Consider the following 19961-nt stretch of genomic DNA (forward strand, 5'->3'; position numbering starts at 1 on the left):
CTTGCATTTTGACGCACAGTAAATTCCTTTGTACAGTATGTACTACGCTTTTCTTGTACTCTTTTTGTTCAAGGCTCTTTTTGTACATGCTGTAGCATAAGTGATCATTAATTCCATAATTGAAAGTTTTCAAAGCTTCAGGGGAGACTAATTCGAAGGTCTCTTTAATATGGCAAATCCAGCTATTCAGCCAAATTATGACTTTTTCGGGGGAGCTTAAGTATTTACGCCTCATTAATATTCCACAGATTTGATTTCTATGGTTCTTAAATACAAAAGAAATTTGAAATTATCCACGCAGCTACCATTGTATTTCAAACCCTAGCTGCGTTTGGTTTTGCAGAGGCAATAATTTGATACACTCGTGAAAATGTCACCCCAGTGTTATCAGTTTACAGGGCATGGAGGAAAAATACAGGTAGTAAACTATTAGGGTCATTTAATTGGCAACTTTCCAGCAAGTACTGCTTGTGTATGTAGCCAATCCAGTTGAGGCCACTAATCAGTTCAAAATGCAAACAATTATAAAAGAGAAGCACACATTAGAGTCTAAAAATAAGAAAGCAAAGCAAGCATATCTGAAAAAGACACCATCCTTCAATGTGAGTCGTGACTGATTCGATAATTTTAAAAAACGAACTGGAGGAAGGAAGTTCCGACTCGAAAGCCGCAGTGGAATACATTAACATCCTTGCCTCGGTTATCGCACAAGAAGGTTTAAATTTAGTGAAACGTAAAATTAAAACTTATTTTTAAGTGTGTGTATAGTAATCTAAGTTCATTTAAGTTAAATTTATGTTACGAGCGCGTTGCTGTGAGGTCTCTCTCCTGTCCTTTCTGTCGCTCTCGTCCTTTTCTCTCTCCCTCCTCCACGCACTCTGCGCTACCGTCTGTCTGTACTGAATAATGTCACATTTTAATATTGAAGATCATAACCACTAGATAGGAATTTGTTACTGTGTGGTGAATTAGAACAAATAAAAAGATGTTTTTCCATTGTAATATCCTGTCTTGGGTGTTTTTTCAGAGGATGTGAACGAATTGATTTGTATTTATTTATTGTCCATGGGAAAATTTGATTTGAGATACGAGTAAATTGACATACGAGCTCGCAAAGCATTAATCTCGTATCTCAAGGTATTACTGTACTGGTGAAAAGCTTCAATTCATCACTAGGGTACTTTATTATGTCCAAAAAACAAACAGTAAAGTTGTACTGTCATTAATATGAAATGCAGTCAGGCTCTGTCAACAAAGCATATGTATTTATCTTTATCAATAAAAAGGATGGATGACTGAAGGTGTATGTACAAATGACCAGTCTATCCTAAGAGAGTGGAAAATGGCAAGAACGGCAGTTTATTACAATTCAAAAGCAGCCCTCCTCTTTTTTTAATGTAACAGGAGGAAGATGGATGGATGGCATTCTGCTGAGGTTGGCCCGAGACTAGTTCTTATTTTCTCACAAGTTGAAAAATATCTCTTGGCCTCAGGTGGTGCTGGAAAGAACATCCTGCCCTTGAAGGTGATTATGCCACTGGAGATTACAGTAAAAGATTTGGTTTGGCAGTCCGGGAGGGACATTAAAATGTAATGTACAAATTCACAGGCGTCAGGTGAGAAAAATTACGACAGCGGAAACAGGTTAGTCAAAGCACGGCCTCAGACATTTGAAAATGTACTAAATATAGGGCACGGTACAAATTGAATATTTGTGACTGGGGGTGTCCCCAGATCTGATCAAGTGAATGGGAATCAGGCCCAATCATTTTCAAAGGATCATAATCGGGGGGAAAAAAGATTGTTTTTTTATAATGTATTCGTTTACTTGTTTAATTATTAACACTTAAGTCTAAACTCTTGATGGCAAGAGACATAAAATCCAATTTGACTGGAGTTGCAGCATTGAAAACGATTGCTGACGGATTTGTTTGGGGTACTGGAGTGAGAACAGGCCTTACACAAGGCTGGAGAAATCTGTTCAATAGTAGATGGATACAAATAGGAGCTAATGGGATACCATTTTGTACACTTAAGATATACATTAGATCAACTTTCCTTTGAAATGTCCCATTTTTTCTTGCTTTACTTTTAATTAATCTTAAAATGCTTGAAGTCAGTCTCCACCCCTCCAATTGCTTCTTCATCTTCCCACCACATGCTTCAGCGAGCCCTGTTGTTTGAGAAAGAGCAGCATGCTGCCGCTTGATTCTTATCTCTTTAGCAGCATATCCTTAGATGCTATCGCCACCCGTGTTGCGGTGCTTAGGCCCTAGCTGCGCCAGAGTAAGTAGTTGGGAAGTGAGATGAATGGAACCTTGGTCAAAAGGAAAATAGAACTCCAAGTGACAAAGAAGTACAAAACATTGGGGAATGTTGTATCGACCTGCCCTGATATATGCCAGTGTGGGAAGAAACCAAAAATAATTTCTTCTCATAAGTCTTGTTGAGGGCATTTACATCTGTGCCTTTTTCAGCATTATGGCATTTGTGGGGTGGCGAACAACAAGGCCAAAACCAGCTACATGAGAAATCTGCAAGTATGCAGATAATAATATGTTAAACTCCTAAAAACGTTTTAAAAATCCATTGCATATTGCTGTTATTTTACTTTTTTTACACAATTTTTGTTTTTTATTTGAGGTACTTAATAGAGAAACACTTTGTGAACATATGTCAGTATAAAAAATGTAGGAGATGTTTCTCAACGACCTTGGAACAAAGGATGTTCTGCAGCTTAAGGGAAACAGATGCAGTAGAATGGATGTGAATGGTGCAGTCAGTTGTACAAAAGGCAATTCTGCGCTCCTGTGCACTTGCAAAAAAATGAGTTTGGCATGTCCACAGCTTTTCTCCACCAATCAAAAGGCCATAAGAAGGCACTGCATGGCGAGGAAAGAAGTCTTAACATCCTCCCTGGGGTCCTTCCACTCAGAGTTCAGTGGGGCTCAGTCAAACCATGAATTACATGCACATCCATGGCTCTACTGTGCTATCACTCCCTTGTTTTTGACCTTGCTCAGTTATTACCAAAGTCTTGCCTTCTAAAAACACAGTCACATATTAATATGGATTTCAAAACTATTCTGCCTTTGGATTTGGATCGTTGTCTAACAAACCTGTCCTACCAAACACCTTTTGTAACTAGGGAAATAAACCAACAAACCTACAACTGACAAAGGAACATAATTCTTAGTTTAAGTTCCATTCAGTTTCAACTTCAACACAAGCACCACAATGTGGAACATTCAACCAGTGCAGAATTTAAAACCAAATACGTTTGCACAATATTTCTGCTTCCTCAGCAGAAGCCAATGTTAAATATGCATCTCAAATATGTTTTACTCAGACAAAGAGTAACGAAACTGAAACCTACTTTCTGGTACTACACTTGTTCATGTGTAGCAGTCAGTGACATTTTAATTGAAAAATGCTGCTGCTTGTAATCTCCAGAATTGTGTGAACAAAGATATTAATTCTCATGACAGTATAATTACATATGGACTTCATATTTGAGAAATGTATTCCATGCACATATTTTTCTTGAGTAGGTTTTCAAATGTCCTTGAAACTCTAAACCAGTCCAACACTACCAAACTCTTTTCCATCCAACAGTCGGAGGAAGAAAAGGACACTTTTGAAAAGGTCTCCCTATAGAACAGGGAATCTGCAAAAACTTGTGAGAGCCAAGCCTTTTTCAGGGTTCAAATACAGTATAATGAAGGCCAATTTACCTTTGAAACACAGGGACATTTTAATGTGAACACTCCCAAAACTGCCTTTTGCATGCTTGGACGGTCAAGAGAAGATCAGAGGATGACGGCATGCACACTAGTCCATAACAAGCTAGATACAGACAGGTGACCTATTAAAGTCAAATGTTGAATAAATCAGTAGTTTGATGGGATGAAAATTATTCATATGCAATGACTTTCACAGTCACCAGATCTCGATACAGATGAATAGCATCCAAGATTGTGAGCCTGAGTAACACAGGTCTCTATCTGTCATCTTAAAATCACACATTTGCAATTGGAAAATGGATTATCTTTTGGGGAGACTGCACCTATTTAAAATTAATTTACCATGCTCATTACAATGCCTGAAAGAGAAGGTCAACAACCTTAGAATTTCTCATTCAGACCAATGTGTATTTTCCTCACAACTAGTGAGACAATATAAAGGGAGGACACCTCTAAAAAAGAAAGGCAAAAGAGAAAGGATCAGAGGTCAATATATTCAACATCAACATACTAATTATTTCATTATGGACATTTTGTTACACCTTGCATGCCCTAATTTACTCAATGATGACATCAATTAAAATGAGTATGAAATTAGCAAAAGGCAATATTTATTATTGTTTATACGATTTGACAAGAATCGGGTTGCTGTTTTGATAAGCTATTGAATGTAATTATATAACACTAAAATTGCCCTGAAATTAAAATCTGGAAACTGGCATGTCAAAATGAAAGGGATTTTAAAAATGGTTGAAGTAAATCCGCATCTTTCATTCGAGATCGGTGGTAATTTAAAACCGAAAGGGCATCTCACACAAGACAATGTTTTTAAGGTGACGGAAGGAAGCAAAGGAATCTTTAAAAGACTTTGGCTTATGAACATGTCAGGTTTGCTGGCAGACATTGATGCCCTGATTCCACCCACAGGAGAGCTTTGTAAAAACATGAATATTACGAGGAAATCTTCCAGGCTGTGTAGCTTACATTAAAAACTGAGATGATCGCACAGGTACACCCCTACGTGCACAGATGAAAAATACATATTTACCATTAAATCCTAACCAAAATCTAAGGTAAGAGCTCAGTTTATAATTTTCACCAGCCACTTGTCTAGATTGTAATATAAAATCAAATCGTTAACCTGATGATCCATTAATTAATATGATGATTAATTTGTCAGATTCAGAACACCAGCTATAATTGTTGAAATAAATCTTGCTCAAAATAATACAATGTGCTGGGAAAGTGCTATGAAGGTAGCTTTCATGACTAGGGTATAAGGTTTAGATTGGAAGTAAGAAAACATCAGTGTAGGCTTTATCCCTATACATCAATAAACCATAGGAATAGGACAGCAAACTTTGAAAAGGCCTTTGTATTAGCTGTTGAGCATAGCATCGATGATTGGCTGTATTAGAGAGCCTTATCAAGCCTACTAATATTGCTTCGAAGATTAATTTGATGCTCAGTATAAGATACATAGAAACAAAATAAATACAATACTGTAAAGGCCTTACATCAGAAATTTGCAAAGGTGATTAAAGGGCTGTGTTCAAATGTGCTGTTAACTATAGTCAAATATGTGCAGAGGTGTCTGGAGGGAAGAGATAGGGCCATCCCAATCACACCTTCTGAGCTACCCGGAGGCCCTAATCAATCAGTCGATCCAACTAAAATGGTGCCTGTCGTTTCCCTACGACCAAAAAGACATGCTTCCAACACTGCTCTTCTGAGAGGGTAAAAAGACGGGGTTTCTCTACTCCGATGTCCCATATCATATTTTCTAACCTCTGCGTAAGTGTACAACTGCTGTTTGTGTCTGCCGCATATCCGGCATCTGGCCAGAACAGCTTGACTGCATCGTTTTTCTCTCCTTAACTGCATTTTCTGTCTGTTTTTCATTACTTGATCTCCAAGGGTAGATGAATGATTTCATTTTTCAGCTCAATCTGTGATTAATGCTCCTTAGTGTTGAAACAGTCTTTCTTTATGGCTTTTCTACCCTCTTGTGTGCTAGGGAACGATAGAAATCAGGGTAATGAAACGCCACCGCGACCCTGACCTCGATTTTAGGTCAGAGCCATTTGTCATGGCAATGACCCAGCACTCAGCATCAAGACACTATATAATTGTTCAAAAGTGCCATGCACAGGGCAGACTGCTCCTATTTAGTCTGAGTTCATAAACATTATCCAATCCATAATTATTACCAATTATCTGTTTGGCTACTCAAGTAGTAGAAACCACAAAGATAGGTCATGCATTGCAGAAATTATTTCCAAAGGGTTTGATAAGAGGGTAAACAAACACTATCACTGTCTGACAGGAATGTTAGTCCATAACAAAATAGGTGACCAAATGTTGTGTGTACGTGTGTGTGAGTGTGTTTGTGTTTGTGTGTGTATATATATATATATATATATATATATATATATATATATATATATATATATATATATATATATATATATATATATATATATATATATATATGTATATATATAAATACACACAGAAAGTCAGTATTTCTACATTTTCGTGAAGGTTACATATATACCTTTAGACTTTGTCCTGTGTATCATATCTTACATAATATCAATGTAAAGTTTGCAGGTCTCTAGCTAAACAAAACCACAAAGAAAATGTTGTATTGTGCTTCTGGTGGTTCCTGGGAGAACAAATGACATGTTTGTGCAGTTGGTTTATGGTGATTGGTTTGCTATTTTGTCTCTTTATGACTAAGCAATGTGGTCACAGTGGAACTGCAATTCAAGAGAGTCTGTAGGCCATTGGGTATGTTTGAGCTTTGCTGAGGAATGAGAGGATAATAAAGAAATCAAGGCTAGGAGAGGTAGTAAAAAGAAAAGTTGGCATTGTTGAGTCATTGAGGAAAAGAGTAAAAAAAATGAGAATGAAGTGAAAGTAGTTTGATGAGAACAATAGAGGAACTAAACACATACCAGTCTGCCAGATTCAAGTAATATGCCTCTATTTCATTAGCCTGCATAGTTGTATGAATGCAAAAGATAAACAAGCTGCAAGGTTAATAATGTGGTTCCAATGAGTGATTATTAAGATAACCTTTATTAGTTGCCTGCCAGCAAAACAGTATCGTGTCTTCAAGCCATCTGAATAGATTAAAAGAGCGAGTGAGGCAGGGAGAGAGTTATATTTTTATTTGTAAATGTATAATACAAATGAGGGCGGCTCGGTGGTAGAGTGGTTAGCCCGTCGGCCTCACAGTTCTGGGGCCCTGGGTTCAAATCCAGGTCGGTCCACCTGTGTGGAGTTTGCACGTTCTCCCCGGTCCTGCGTGGGTTTCCTCCGGGTACTCCGGTTTCCTCCCACATTCCAAAAACATGCATGGTAAGCTGGTTGCACACTCTAAATTGCCCCTAGGTTTGAGTGTGAGCGTGAATGGGTGTCCTCCGCCTCGTGCCCCAAAGTCAGCTGGGATAGGCTCCAGCACCACCCGCAACCCTTGTGAGGATATAGCGGTTCAGAAAATGAATGAATGGTCCCAAACCTTCTTGCCAATACAAATGCATTCAATGAATATGAAAGAAAATATGTATCATATCATGTATATGTATAAATATGATCTCATTTTATTTTACCAAAAACGCATCCAAGATTTATGTCCGCACTGGAAAAGGAAACGGGCGTTCTCTGAACTATCCCAAAACTCAGAAGGACCACGTCATAAAAGTTATGGCTTAATGCTCCTAATTTAAAAATAAGAATTAAAGGAAAATCGTTGTGATCCTCGCACTAAGCAGCAGTTAGGAGTTCAAGTATTATTAATTTAATGACATAGTAATTCATTCGTGGTTGAGAGATGTTTGTGTTAACATTGACAGGAAGCCAATGGGCACAAACATCTTGCACTATTTAGCATCTCTGTGGCTATTGTGGAAAGTGAGCTTTTACTAAATACAAATCACTCAATGTGATAGCGTGTCTCATTATGGACATGTCCGTGAGGGATTGCTATTGTCCAAAACAATGAAATGTTTGAAGAAATGTAGGTTAAGCACACACCAAAATGATGGAAATGTTGCAGTATCTGGAAGGGGTGCATGGTCCTGTGTCCTTACAATAGGATGTCAACCAAAACAGAAAAACAGAATAAGATGCAGTCTCAATTTTTTTTTAGCCCTATCATGCTCAAGAGTTTCTGCATCAGAAATACAAGGCATTTTTTCAACTTTTATTGCCAATGGTTACTCACAGTCAACTGAGAACTGGGACTTCATTAAGCCCTAATATCTGAGGGCAGTGCTCTGAGATTCAGCCAATTTTTAACAGTTGCCACCTCCATATGGATGAAATGCAGGAACAAACCAATGTATACAAAATCAGTGTATGTGCAACCGTTTTTTTCTTGTATGTGTGTGGGCGGGGATCAATAATTCAATTGCTTACTGTATATACCTGATAATTTGCGGTAACACGACACAATCCTTTCTGCGTAATAACTTTGGGGTGAGGTAATATGAATAGACGTTGGGCGGTGATCTGCCTCCTACTGGCTGACTGAAGGTAAGTGAAAGACAGTGAGATGTAAGTGATCCGCTCGTGGGGTGATGCGATGTATCTATCACGGCAGAATGCCAAATTACGAGTCCGAAATTATCACTTATTTGGGTCTTTTGCCGGGAAAACGCACCTTATGGAGAAGCACTACCAATTTCGTCATACGCAGTTTCTGAGTATGATGACAATTAGGCTTTTTTGTCGAGTCAATGATGATGACAAAGCCTATGTCCGATTATTATTATAATTAATGTATGAAAATACATCAGAACTTATGCTTTCCCAAACATAATGTAACATCTTTAGAAACATTCATACATTGACATAAATGTAACAATGATTTTATGCTAATTTAAATGACCTAAACAAATTATAATCCTTTAAAAAATATTTCAATATTTTCAATTTTTGCCGTGTTTTACCTCTCGCCATTACTTAACAGTGGAAAAGTGGTTTCTGTTTTGTTATTTAAGCATTTTAATCACGTCTTATCCATAGGCTCGTTCCCTCTTCTGGTTGGTTAACAACTGGTTGAGAGGGTGCTTGATTAGATGGGAAGCATGTTAAAATCGCCACCAATCAGGTTGAAAATGTTAGTAATGACGTACTCATTGTAAATATGGCATTAAAACATCTGGTCACGCCCCTAAAATCACAAAAGAAAAACTGGCAAATATGACAAAACATTTAAACGTCACGTGTTTTGTGTCAGAGTGATTAAATGCTTATTTTCTGTGTACACCATACTTGTGCAAGAAGAATTTCGCAAGAAAATGCATTGAAGAGAGAAAGCTGAAAACCTCAAAGTACATGATAGGGGTTCAGCAATGAAATCCTAACGAAGGCACACCATAGAGGATGGACAGAATTAATTCTGTTTTTTTCAATTGGGGGTTCCACCTTTAATAGCAGTGAGGTGTGACTCAATTTGAGCAATTCTGGAGAGCTAAGTTCAAAGCTTGTCAGTGGGAGGAGGTTGTCTATGTTTGGAATGGCAGATAGTTAAGATGGGATTTCTCATTAGTTGTCTAGCGCTTTGTGTTTTGGCTATCACCGCTGCACACCACTCACCAGCTTTCTGCCCTATAATTCCTCTCCCCCCTTCTTCCTTTCACTAAGACTCAAGCTGAATACATAATAATGCTCCCCCACAGACCCCCAAACCCTCCCCTGCCTTATGAGTCTTTGTGGACATCCATGACTGTATACACACAATCTAAACCCATACAAAAGAAGCCGCATGACAAAACACAAATAAGACAAGGAACATTTCCCCCCAATTACACTGATACGTATCTGTTTCCGTCTTCCAACTATAAATGGCTAATTTTGTTTCAAATGAAAAGAGAGTTGCTAATGAGCACAAAATCGGAACTTTCTTTTAATGCAAGTAATTGTATTTCCTTCAGAATATACTATGAAAGAGTGGTGTAATACATTGCCCCAAAGCAATAATGGCTTATGAACTTACAATAACTTCAATATAAAAATAGTGTGCGAATACAGTTGATCTCACCCTGGGGATGTATAAATGGATGTGGATGACACCATAATCGCCAATCAGTCTTAAGACAATTTAAGACTAGACAGCTGGGATAGGCTCCCACACACCGCAACCCTGACCAGCATAAGCGGTGATGAAAATGAATGAATAATATATGTTTTTATAATGTGGCAGAAAGCACAGAAAAAGCGCACGAGTATTTATTCAGTCAGTGAGAATGTGTGGCCATTTGACAACGGCAGCCTGTACAAGAGTGGCAACAACGGCAATTATTCGTGTGGAAGTGAACGGCTCGTCTCCTGACAGTCCAATCCCAGACATTATTTGCCATCCATCCGTGACTTGTGTGGTCATTACATCAGGGGATCATGCCCATACCACCCTCTGCTTGCACCACGCAGCACTGGATCTGATGGTGGCCGAATGGTCTGCACTCATGACCCTGTAATTAACTATTTTACATGCACCTGCCCATCAGCTGCAGGACTATCACACCCATATTTGCATGGAATTGTAAAGAAAGAAAACAGACTGTATTTTGTCGCATAATAGCCGCCTCCAAGTATAAGCCGTACCCTTAAAATTGCCTTAAAATCTTTGAGTTTTACAATTTCTCTCATTAAGACCCCCCATGGTTCACAATGGTCACCTCCATATTGATGGTTTTAATAGGGAGCACAAATGTGTTACTTTGAAGGGAAAATCTTAAGAAAAATCATTGCACGTAGTATTTCTGAGATACTGTAAAAATCGAAAGGATTATTTGCTGGATTGTACATTCCTAAAGGGTGTTGCCTGCACATAGACACAATCAAAAAGAAAGTCACGTGAGCAGTACAACCAGAAAGTGTGTCAGTAGCGTTCTTGTTTGTCATCCGTAGGTTAGATGGCGGCGCCCTGAGCAAGAAAATTTCATTCATAGACGTCAAAATAATTTTTATTAAGCGTTTTATCTGTTTAGATTTTCTATATTTTGAAATAAATGACCGTATCTGCCACATTATCTTGGGTTATGGCATTTTGTGCATGTCAAGTCTAATTTGAGCGCATGCTTTTTTAAATTTTTGCCAATTTTGTCATACGCAGCTGGGTATGATGACAATTAGGCTTTGGTCGAGTCAATGATGATGACAAAGCCTATGTCCGATTATTATATTATTATTATATAAGCCGTACCCTCGGTTCAGTACTCATTTTTTTCTTGCGACAAAAACTGCGTATATGCGAGAAACCACGGTACATGTAGAATGTCTGTGTGCATAAAATAAAAATTAAACTGATGCAATCATGAATTATTATGTGTAGGAGTACTCTATGACAAGTGATTGCATCTATTGGGAATCATGGTTGACCAACTTGCTATGAGGTCCTCTGTCATTTTCTCAAGTCCCCATTTGCATTTTACGTGCACAGGCCTTGCAATTGATGGGAGAGCTGCAACAATTTGTCTTGTTCTTGCTTCAACTGTTAAGAAATAAATCCCTTTTGAGAGAACTAAGCGATTATTATGGTATGAGGTATGCTTGACCTGTTTAATAAAAGCTACAAAGTCATTGTCACATTTTCAGAGTTCAGCCAATAACAAATGTTTATTTTAAATAGCCTGTAGGCAGATGTGCCAGTGGAGCGAGTGTTCTTACAAGAGGGAACATCCTTACGGTAGTACTTTTGAACACTAAATCCATAATTATAGCAATAGTGTCTCAACTAAAAGATACATTTTATGTGCTTGACCCACTAAGACACAGAATCACATAGAAGACAACGATCGTAACTCTTAAATAGCTAACAAGCTTATATTACAGTAAAAAGTCCCATGACTGGCCTCTCATGAGTATCTTTACAGCTGCCAGTATTGCACCAAGGGGAAAGCACAGTAAATACATTGCTGAGCTGCAAATTGAATTTTGGGGCACAACTTGACTCCAAAAACCTAATAATTCTGTGTCACTCACTGTTCCAATGCTCGGAAAGGTGACATTGGTATTTCAGAATCATTTTTGTGCATGTAGTGGGTTGTGTAGTCTGAAAACCACTTCATTTTAAGGAGACAAAATCCATCTAAGAAATTTTTATTAATTTAAAAACAGAGCTTATTGTTTAGCTTTTGGATGCAATTTTTTGACACTGTTTTTCACCTGACTTTGAGAGACATGAACAGCTGTGGTAATCCAGATTGTTCAGTATGTAAACAGACGGACCTAAGCCTGAAAGTTTCATGGCTAACCAAAGCTAGTAAAAGAGCAAAAAAGATTTTGGGCATGTCACAACAAAACCCAAAATAGAATGCAATGCCAAATATGTATCTAGTGAATAATTTACAGATCTATGTACAGGCTAAGTTTACATGGAGGCAATATTTGGGTTAAGGTCAGCAGAATTATTTTTAAGATATTTGAAATCATGCGTTTGCACTATCATAAATAATTGTTCAACAAACGGCATATTCTTTTCTCATGGCATTTCTGCATTCTTACAAGCAAAACCTGAGGTAATCATTATATGGATATTAATGTGACAATGTTACTGGCACAGAAATTGCAAGGATCTATAAATGAAAAAGAGCCTTACTAGAGTAGCAAAGCTGTTTTTCTTTTGTTTAGATAGTTTTGTAAGTTTTGTTACCCCTACCTGCAACATAGAGGTGCGCTGTGCGACTGGAAATGGATCCCAGGTTTTCAATGGTGGCCACACACTGGTAGGTGCCCTCATCAGGTTTGTTGTGCTTTGAGTGAACAACGTGGGTGAAGAATAAGGAGCCATCAGGAAGTACTCGTCGTCTCTCATCTGAAACCAGACTCAAGAAGGTGCCATCTTTCTTCCACTCTATGCGTGCTGGTGCGGTTACATCGCTATGTGCCGAACAGTTAAGCAGTGCAGAGTTCCCACGAATGGCCACCACGTCCTGTGGCTCCACTGTGAACCAGAATGGGCTGAAAGGCTGTGCTGCTGATGCTGAAAGAATAAAAACAGGGGAGAATTCGCTGAGTTGGATTCCATGCAGTGTGTGTTGGATTTTCTCATCAAATAATTTCAAAGGGACAAAGAATATAGGAGTATCATTGACTAAGAAAAATCTCATTTTCTGATTTCAATAGGGCAGAAACACCTCCCACGTGTTGGTAAGAAATAAACTGAGCAAGTCACAAGAAAATGATCATTTGCTAAAATAAAAAGTCATTCCGGTCTTTTTGTCGCCGTCTTTTGGTCGCCGGTCTTTTGGTCGCCCTGACCGCGACAACGGGCGACCAAAAGACCGGCGACCAAAAGACCGACAACCAAAAGACCGGCGACAAAACAAGGTAAAACAACACGGTCTACGCATCAATAAAAGCCAACAATGGCCATGAGCAGTTTCACTGAGCCGACGTGTGAGTGTATAAGAGTTTGTATGTACATGAGTTGTCCCTTTAAGAACGTACGTCAGTCAGGGTCTTAACAAGTTCTCCAACAAAAAACAATAAAAGTCCGGGAAATTTGGAGCTTTTCTTTAGCCTTATAATTACTTGGGCATTAAGTATGACTAAATAGTAATTCGCAGTTTGTATTTAGGGAATTTGAGCAACGATTTAAATGGTAATTATCAATAACCTTTCGGGCGACCAAAAGACCAGCGACCAAAAGATCGCCGACCAAAAGACCGGCGACCAATCGACCGTGTACCGTCAAAAACACTGATGCCTATCCGAGGTGACCGCGAGCGTAGTGCGGACTACATCCTAAACCGGTCGCCAATCGTAGGGCACACACAGGGATAGAACACCATTCACACTCACAATCATAGTGCCAGTGAACCAATGACCCAACTCTTTGAGCACCTGACTCAGGCAAATGAGCCGCTACACCATCAGTTACCTGGTCAGTTAATATTTTGCCAATAAATAGACAGCACAGTAAGAATGCAGACTTCAGAAAGCAATTGGAGTTACCTTTTCTGAAGTAAAGCAAATGTGAACATCGCAATGGATAAAACCTAAATCAAACTAAGTGCCATTGTTTTGCATTTGTACTCATCCATTATTCAGGCCCCAGTACCTAAGCGTCACACAGTGGTACTGGTTAGACAAATAACAGCAATTGCTATTACTGCAGGGATGCAGAAAATTATTAAGGGGGTATAGAGGTATTTTAATAATGCAGTGAATGGAGTAAAATAACAGTTGGAATGTAAAATGTAGTTTAAACTGGCTTCGCTTTTCCAAATAACTGGCACGTCTTCAAGACAGACTGGGTGCACAGAAGGTAAAAAGAATGGAGACGGCAACATAGCATTGTCAGTGGTTGAGCTATTGACTTCCAGGAGGTAATTTCTCTACCTTACAACATCAATTCTCTTAGGGGAGCCAAAGAGAGACGCTTATAATATGGGCTCCATTATGGAGCAATATCAATGCTTGTCTCCAATGCACTTACTTATCTTGAAAGCTCACACAACTATTGAAAAGTACTATAGAAAACGACTGGGGTGAATTACAATTTTCTAGTTACACAATAGAGAATGTCAGACAATTTAGTGTTCACACTTGCCGTAGCTGTACAATCATTTGAATGCTAATTCAAAAGGAGAAGGGATAGAAGTGGCCCTATTCATCAGAAATTAGCCACAGGGTACTGTGGCACACTTGTGTGCCATGAGACATCATCAGTGATGTGATCTGGTTCACATAAGCTTCCCAACCCCAAAAGCTTTTCACTACATACAAATACATCTTTGTTCACATATCTATGCCAGTGACATTTATAGACAGACAACAATTTCATGCTCTTTGATAACCAATGAATTTTTTCAGTTCTGACATCATCTGTTCAAATCCATGTTTATGGAATGTGGAAGGACTACTTCAAAACAAAACTGAGACCAGCGATGAAACTAACTTATTTTTAAGTTCTTTCACAACCGATTCAGGTACTATTCCTAAATTGATTCCTACAAAGGCACAGAAAACATTTATGCCATACTGATCTTTTGTGTTTGGTGGGTTTAAAAACCCAACTTGTTGTCATGAGCCGGAGCTCAGCGTCGTCACTACTTTCTGGCCCAACCTTACCACTATATAAGCCCGCCACGAACAGTATATTTGAAACCACTCTCCGAACGCACAGATTTGTCTTACCGACACATTTGCGTAATTATCGATAAAGGCCTATTAAATAAGGCACCAACAGCGGCCCTCGAGTAACGGTTTGCCCATCCCTGGTTTAACCAATGGTGATGATGTCTCCAGTTAATTTTATATATTTCATATTGCACAGCAACTTTTGGTTTGAAGGCAAATTTATAATATTAAAGACGCCTTCTCAGCCGACTTTGGGCGAAAGGCAAACTACACCCTAGACTGGTCTCCAGTCGACCGTAGGGCACACAGAGACAGACAATTCCCACTCAAAATCATACCACCAGCAGCGGGAATCTCGCCCACGCCTGCCCGCATGGAAGTCAGGTGAATGGACCTCTACACAGTCAGGTTGCATGCCAACAAGTAAATTACAGAAAAAAGATCATCGGTAGTGAAGTAATTTGTGGGAAACAAAATGACACAGAATATATATTTTAGTATTTTATAAACTGAACAGATTGCCACACAAGGGGAGATAGCATAAAAAGATGGCCCTCCTTATACTGTATGTGTGAATAATAGAGATCTGGGAGGGATTCGGTGGTGGGGAAACCTCTCGCCTTCTGTGGATGTGATAATTAACCAGCGTTGATTGAGGCTTAATTTTGCCCTCTCATCAGCCTCCCCATGGGCCCACAGTGAAGGATCACCCCACTGAAACAATGCAGATGAACATCACAGATTCGAGAAGTAGCTTTTCTTTGCTAATTTGGGGAAAATTAAATGCTTCATTTTGATGTGCTTTAAACTGAATAAGCTTCTTTTATTTTAGAGAATTTGATTTACTGCCTTGCACCAATGTACATAGTGCGGCAGCATTTGAATGAACCAAAATTTGTTTGTGGACAATTTTGGAATTTAGAAAAAAAAAAACGAGTCCATTAAAAATCTGCTGAGTTTCCCTGTAGCACTGTGATTATTCAGGTCTTTAAATTAGTTCATTCATCTGGGGACACGCTATCAGGAGTAAGGGAAGTCCAGGAAGTAGTCAACATGTTGGGCATATTTAGCTGGCTTCCTAATCTTTCTCTGAACAACACCAAATGAGATAGTCATCTAAGACTGGAACTCAAATGTATTTTTTGATACACCACCACTACCAAGATACCTGGCAAAACTATGAGGCAGCACTGTAAGACAATAACATATGGATTTTTTTTATGAAACCCAATACAGTACTGTTGAGGTACGGTTTCTTTCATGTTCACTCATCAAATAAGCCTGCAAGAAAATCAATATAATTCAGAATTTACAGCAAATTTAAACCCAGCAGTTTAGAAGCATTGAATTCCAAAGTCAATGTTTGGCCCATTTTGACCTTATTCATAACCATGAAAAGCTTTGATTGAGAAGTACTGAAACATAGAGTCCAACTAAATGCTAAGGAAGCCATCCCACGTGATCTTACTTACCCAATCAAATATGCATTCAGCCAATAAATACTGACTTCACAGTGACCACGAGACAAATGACAGAGAGGAAAAAGCCAAAAACTACTGTGCTATAGAAAGTTTAGAAAATGAGAAAGAGAAAACAAATCTCCCAAAGAATGAAAACGTAATTGCCACAGTCATTTCTGTTTACATTCCCCACTTGGAACAACTCGTGCAAGAGCAAATGTCTTGAGGAAAAATATGGAGCTTGAACGACTGTGGCCACTCAATCTAAAGTATAAAGAAATAAAATTTTGGCCGGACCCTATAGAGTTAAATTCTATCGCTGGACAAAAAATGTGTAGAAATGGTTTAAAATTGTCCAGTTGATGATTCAAAAGTTGAATGAAGTGTACAAGTTCGGAAACAATGTTGAGATACTACTGTAGTTACTAAAAGTCATTACTATATTGTCAACATTTTAATTGAGGGACTAATGCCATTTAATGGCATCTGGTTTTAGTTTGAAATGCAGCTTGCTCTCTCGGGGACAAAGAAGCAAGGCACCTTTTATAAGGTATGTAAAATGGAAAAGGCATTTCGGAATGTTGCTTCAGTTGCCCAGACTGTGTGTCAAGAACCCATGTAAATTGCCACAAAAAAAACTGAGAAAATTGACAAAATCGCTGTGTCTGGATCATTATAAAATGGCATGGGCGTAATTAAAAGTTCACAAATTATGTTCAGCAAATGATTAGCTCTTACAAAAACAAATGTGATAGTGAACTATAGTTGCTGTGATAGTGGGGAATTTTTCATCACTTTTTTGGGGCTATTTTGCTCAGCGTGAACAGCTTAAAAGTGTTTGATGGTAGGTGCTGATAAAAGAGAGCAAGTCTCCACATGCTCACAGCCTTTAGAAGAAAATCATTTACCACTGTTGTCCAAGACATCAAAGACTGAAACTCAGTTCTGGAAATGACATTTTAACCTGAAACTGGAGACAAGTTCTTAACAGTGAAAAAAATAAAAATTTAAATAAATATCTGCAGAGAAAAGTATCAAAGGCAACATGGTAGTATGAGATAAGTAAAGATGGTGAATTCAAGTGCGGTCAAAAGGGTGAAGCGTTAGTGCCGGAGTGGGGGGGTGAGCTAGATTACAAAATGAAGTGGTTTTTGAGGGTATTTTATATTACTATTGTTTACCTCCTTTTAACATCCCCCTCCTCCAAAAACACACACTTGTTGTTGTATAGTTCTCAACTTAAACACACTTTGATCAACCCAGTGCTCTATATTAAATACCATGATTTAGTGTATAGCTACTCATTTTGCTTGTAAAGTCAAACCTATTAACTTCAAGGGAAACTTGGGTGCAAATTACATATTGCATTAACAACCGTGGTTTTAGCCAACACTGAATGGCTTGGATTATAGTTTTTGTTTTGTAGATCAAATGTCTGCTCTTCTATATATTTAATTTCTTAAAATAACTTGATGAATATTTTTATTGAGACGCTGTGTTTGGCAAACCTCTCTGAATCACAAGTTTGTTTTTGCTTGCTTTTTCATTCAATACATAGAAATTGTTTATAAAGCTTGCCCTCATCTGTTCAACCTTTCTACTTTGTTTGCATTTGTATGCCACCGCATGTAGTCCTTTCTGCTCCAACAGCGCCAGTCTCTGCAGGAGTAATTACAAAAACAAAGGATACTGAAAGTGTAACCTACACTAGTAAAGTTGGTGGCAAATGTGGACAATAAAGCGCTGCACAACAGGTTCTCTTTGAATCATCGTTCCTATGCACTTAGGCTCAGATATTTTTGTCCCAAATGTCACATGTTTTTTCTTCCTGTTTGTGAGGCCACAAAGGTAGATCAATCATTAAAAACCCAGTGACTTTAAGTGATTTGTTTGTAAATACTGAACATAACATTTTTTAGAGTTAAGTGGAAGTTTTCACATTGGAAATCTTGACGGGGCTCCACCCTGTCGTCGCGGTTTGAACAATTAAAAACGTAAAACTAAGTTTTAGTTGCATCTGTCTGAAGGTTTGCTGGATCGTAAAGACAGCTGGCATCTCAATCACACCATAAAAAGAGGATTTGGGTTAGAAAAGCTCAATTGATACCCTCTTCTTCTGGGCTTTTTGCATTAAATCTAAGTGTTGTCTGCTTGCGAGCACTACACGGCCCAAGCCCAAGACATGCAAAACAAGAGGAGCATTTACTGAATATACCTTTAAAGTGAATGAAACACAAAAAAGAAAAACTAAATTAACCCGCCTAGATTACAAGATATTTCTTGAAGTTAGTCTTAAAGTCTATTCTTGTTACAATATACCAATTATGCCCTATGATTGTAATCTATTTGGCAGTGGAGTAATCACAAGCATTATCTTATCAAGTCTTGTCTTGGTACAGTATAGCAATTATGTCATAAAATTGTAATCAATTTGGCAGTGGAATAGCCAGAAAACATTATCTTGTCAATTACTAGAACATCAGAGTCACAAAGTTAGATAAACTGTATTTCCTGAACGCTGTCAGGTAGTATATTTGCTGGAGTGAGCGACATCATGTACCCATTTGTTTTTGTGTACACGCAATTAGAAAGGGAGAGAGAGAGTGTCGCAGACACTCCCCTCTCTCCTTTGGACAATTCCATCTGCCTGTGTCCCTCTCACAATGGGGAAACAGATAGAACAGTCCTTGACACGCATGTCCTTTGGCAGATTTGATCAGAGTGCAGCTGGAGCTCCATTTTATCAGCCAGGCAAGGTGTGTAAACAGTCTGTTCGTGAGCACAACAGCCTGTAATTGTTTACTTTATTCCAAGAGTGGACGTAAAATCTGCAAGTCCAAAAACCCATTCTTCTGTAAACAACCTCATTCATAAGGATTGGTGGGTGTTTCTTATTATTACCTCCAATGAGGCAATTTAACCTGCTTAATTGTGTAAACATAAAGTTCTGCTGTCAATCTTTACTGTGAAGCCTGTATCCAAGGGCTATCAATAAAATATGAGCGGATTATGTCTTTAATATGCTGCTTACACCTTACTTAGTACATTGGCCATAAATAATTCACTGGAGGGTTATCAAATACGCATTGCGTTACGCTGACGCAACGCTTAGATGTCATGTTGAAGCTTCCCCAATAGATGAGTGAAACGTTTCACGAAGAATAGGCTTTGAAATGATGATGAATTGTTAGCATTTTTCTTCATTTGACCCTCCCTCCTCAAAGCAACAGTGCTTTCCCCTTCTTTGTTCCTCCCTTCAACACTAATATATAATGAGGGATGTTACCCTAAATGTGTGTCTGTGGATCCAAGGCCGAGACGAGCCAAGCTCCTGAGCAAATAAGTGGCTGAATGGCAGCAGCTGATGAGCAGTAATGATTTGTGTGCAGTTCGGTCTTTCCCCTAGAGAGTTTCATGCACATCCCACTATCCCACCCTTAACACCACACCAACTTAAGAGGGCAAGCTGGTCCCAAACGTGGCTAATCCTGAACATGGAAAAATAATGACCCAGCACGCGCCCGTGTGTCTTCCGTGTGTGAGTGTGCCTGTTTTGCAAATGGCATTCAACATCAACATGCAAGTCTCTGTGTAACTGTATGTGGTAAGGGAGATAGAAACAATAATGATGCTCATAGGATTTGATTTGATTTTATCTTAG

General features: G+C 38.6%; 2 protein-coding genes across 16 annotated transcripts in view; one reads left to right on the top strand and one right to left on the bottom strand.

Annotated features, from left to right (window-relative positions):
* The window catches only part of rbpms2a (RNA binding protein, mRNA processing factor 2a), a 168958-nt gene extending 162968 nt beyond the window's left edge, over positions 1–5990 (top strand). For 2 of the 3 annotated variants that reach the window (XR_013298037.1, XR_013298040.1), the window contains exon 8: positions 5978–5988. The gene's annotated coding sequence lies outside the window, so the exon portion shown is untranslated. Of the gene's footprint in view, positions 1–5977 lie in introns of all 3 variants that reach the window. The other variant, XR_013298034.1, reaches the window with a different exon arrangement.
* The window catches only part of neo1a (neogenin 1a), a 188710-nt gene that overhangs the window by 76068 nt on the left and 92681 nt on the right, over positions 1–19961 (bottom strand). For all 13 annotated transcript variants that reach the window (XM_077591592.1, XM_077591602.1, XM_077591700.1 and 10 more), the window contains one exon: positions 12415–12738. In XM_077591592.1, the coding sequence (XP_077447718.1) occupies positions 12415–12738 (324 nt within the window). The remainder of the gene's footprint in view (positions 1–12414; positions 12739–19961) is intronic.

The sequence above is a fragment of the Stigmatopora argus genome, chromosome 2 (assembly GCF_051989625.1).
Source record: "Stigmatopora argus isolate UIUO_Sarg chromosome 2, RoL_Sarg_1.0, whole genome shotgun sequence".
NCBI lineage: Eukaryota > Metazoa > Chordata > Actinopteri > Syngnathiformes > Syngnathidae > Stigmatopora > Stigmatopora argus.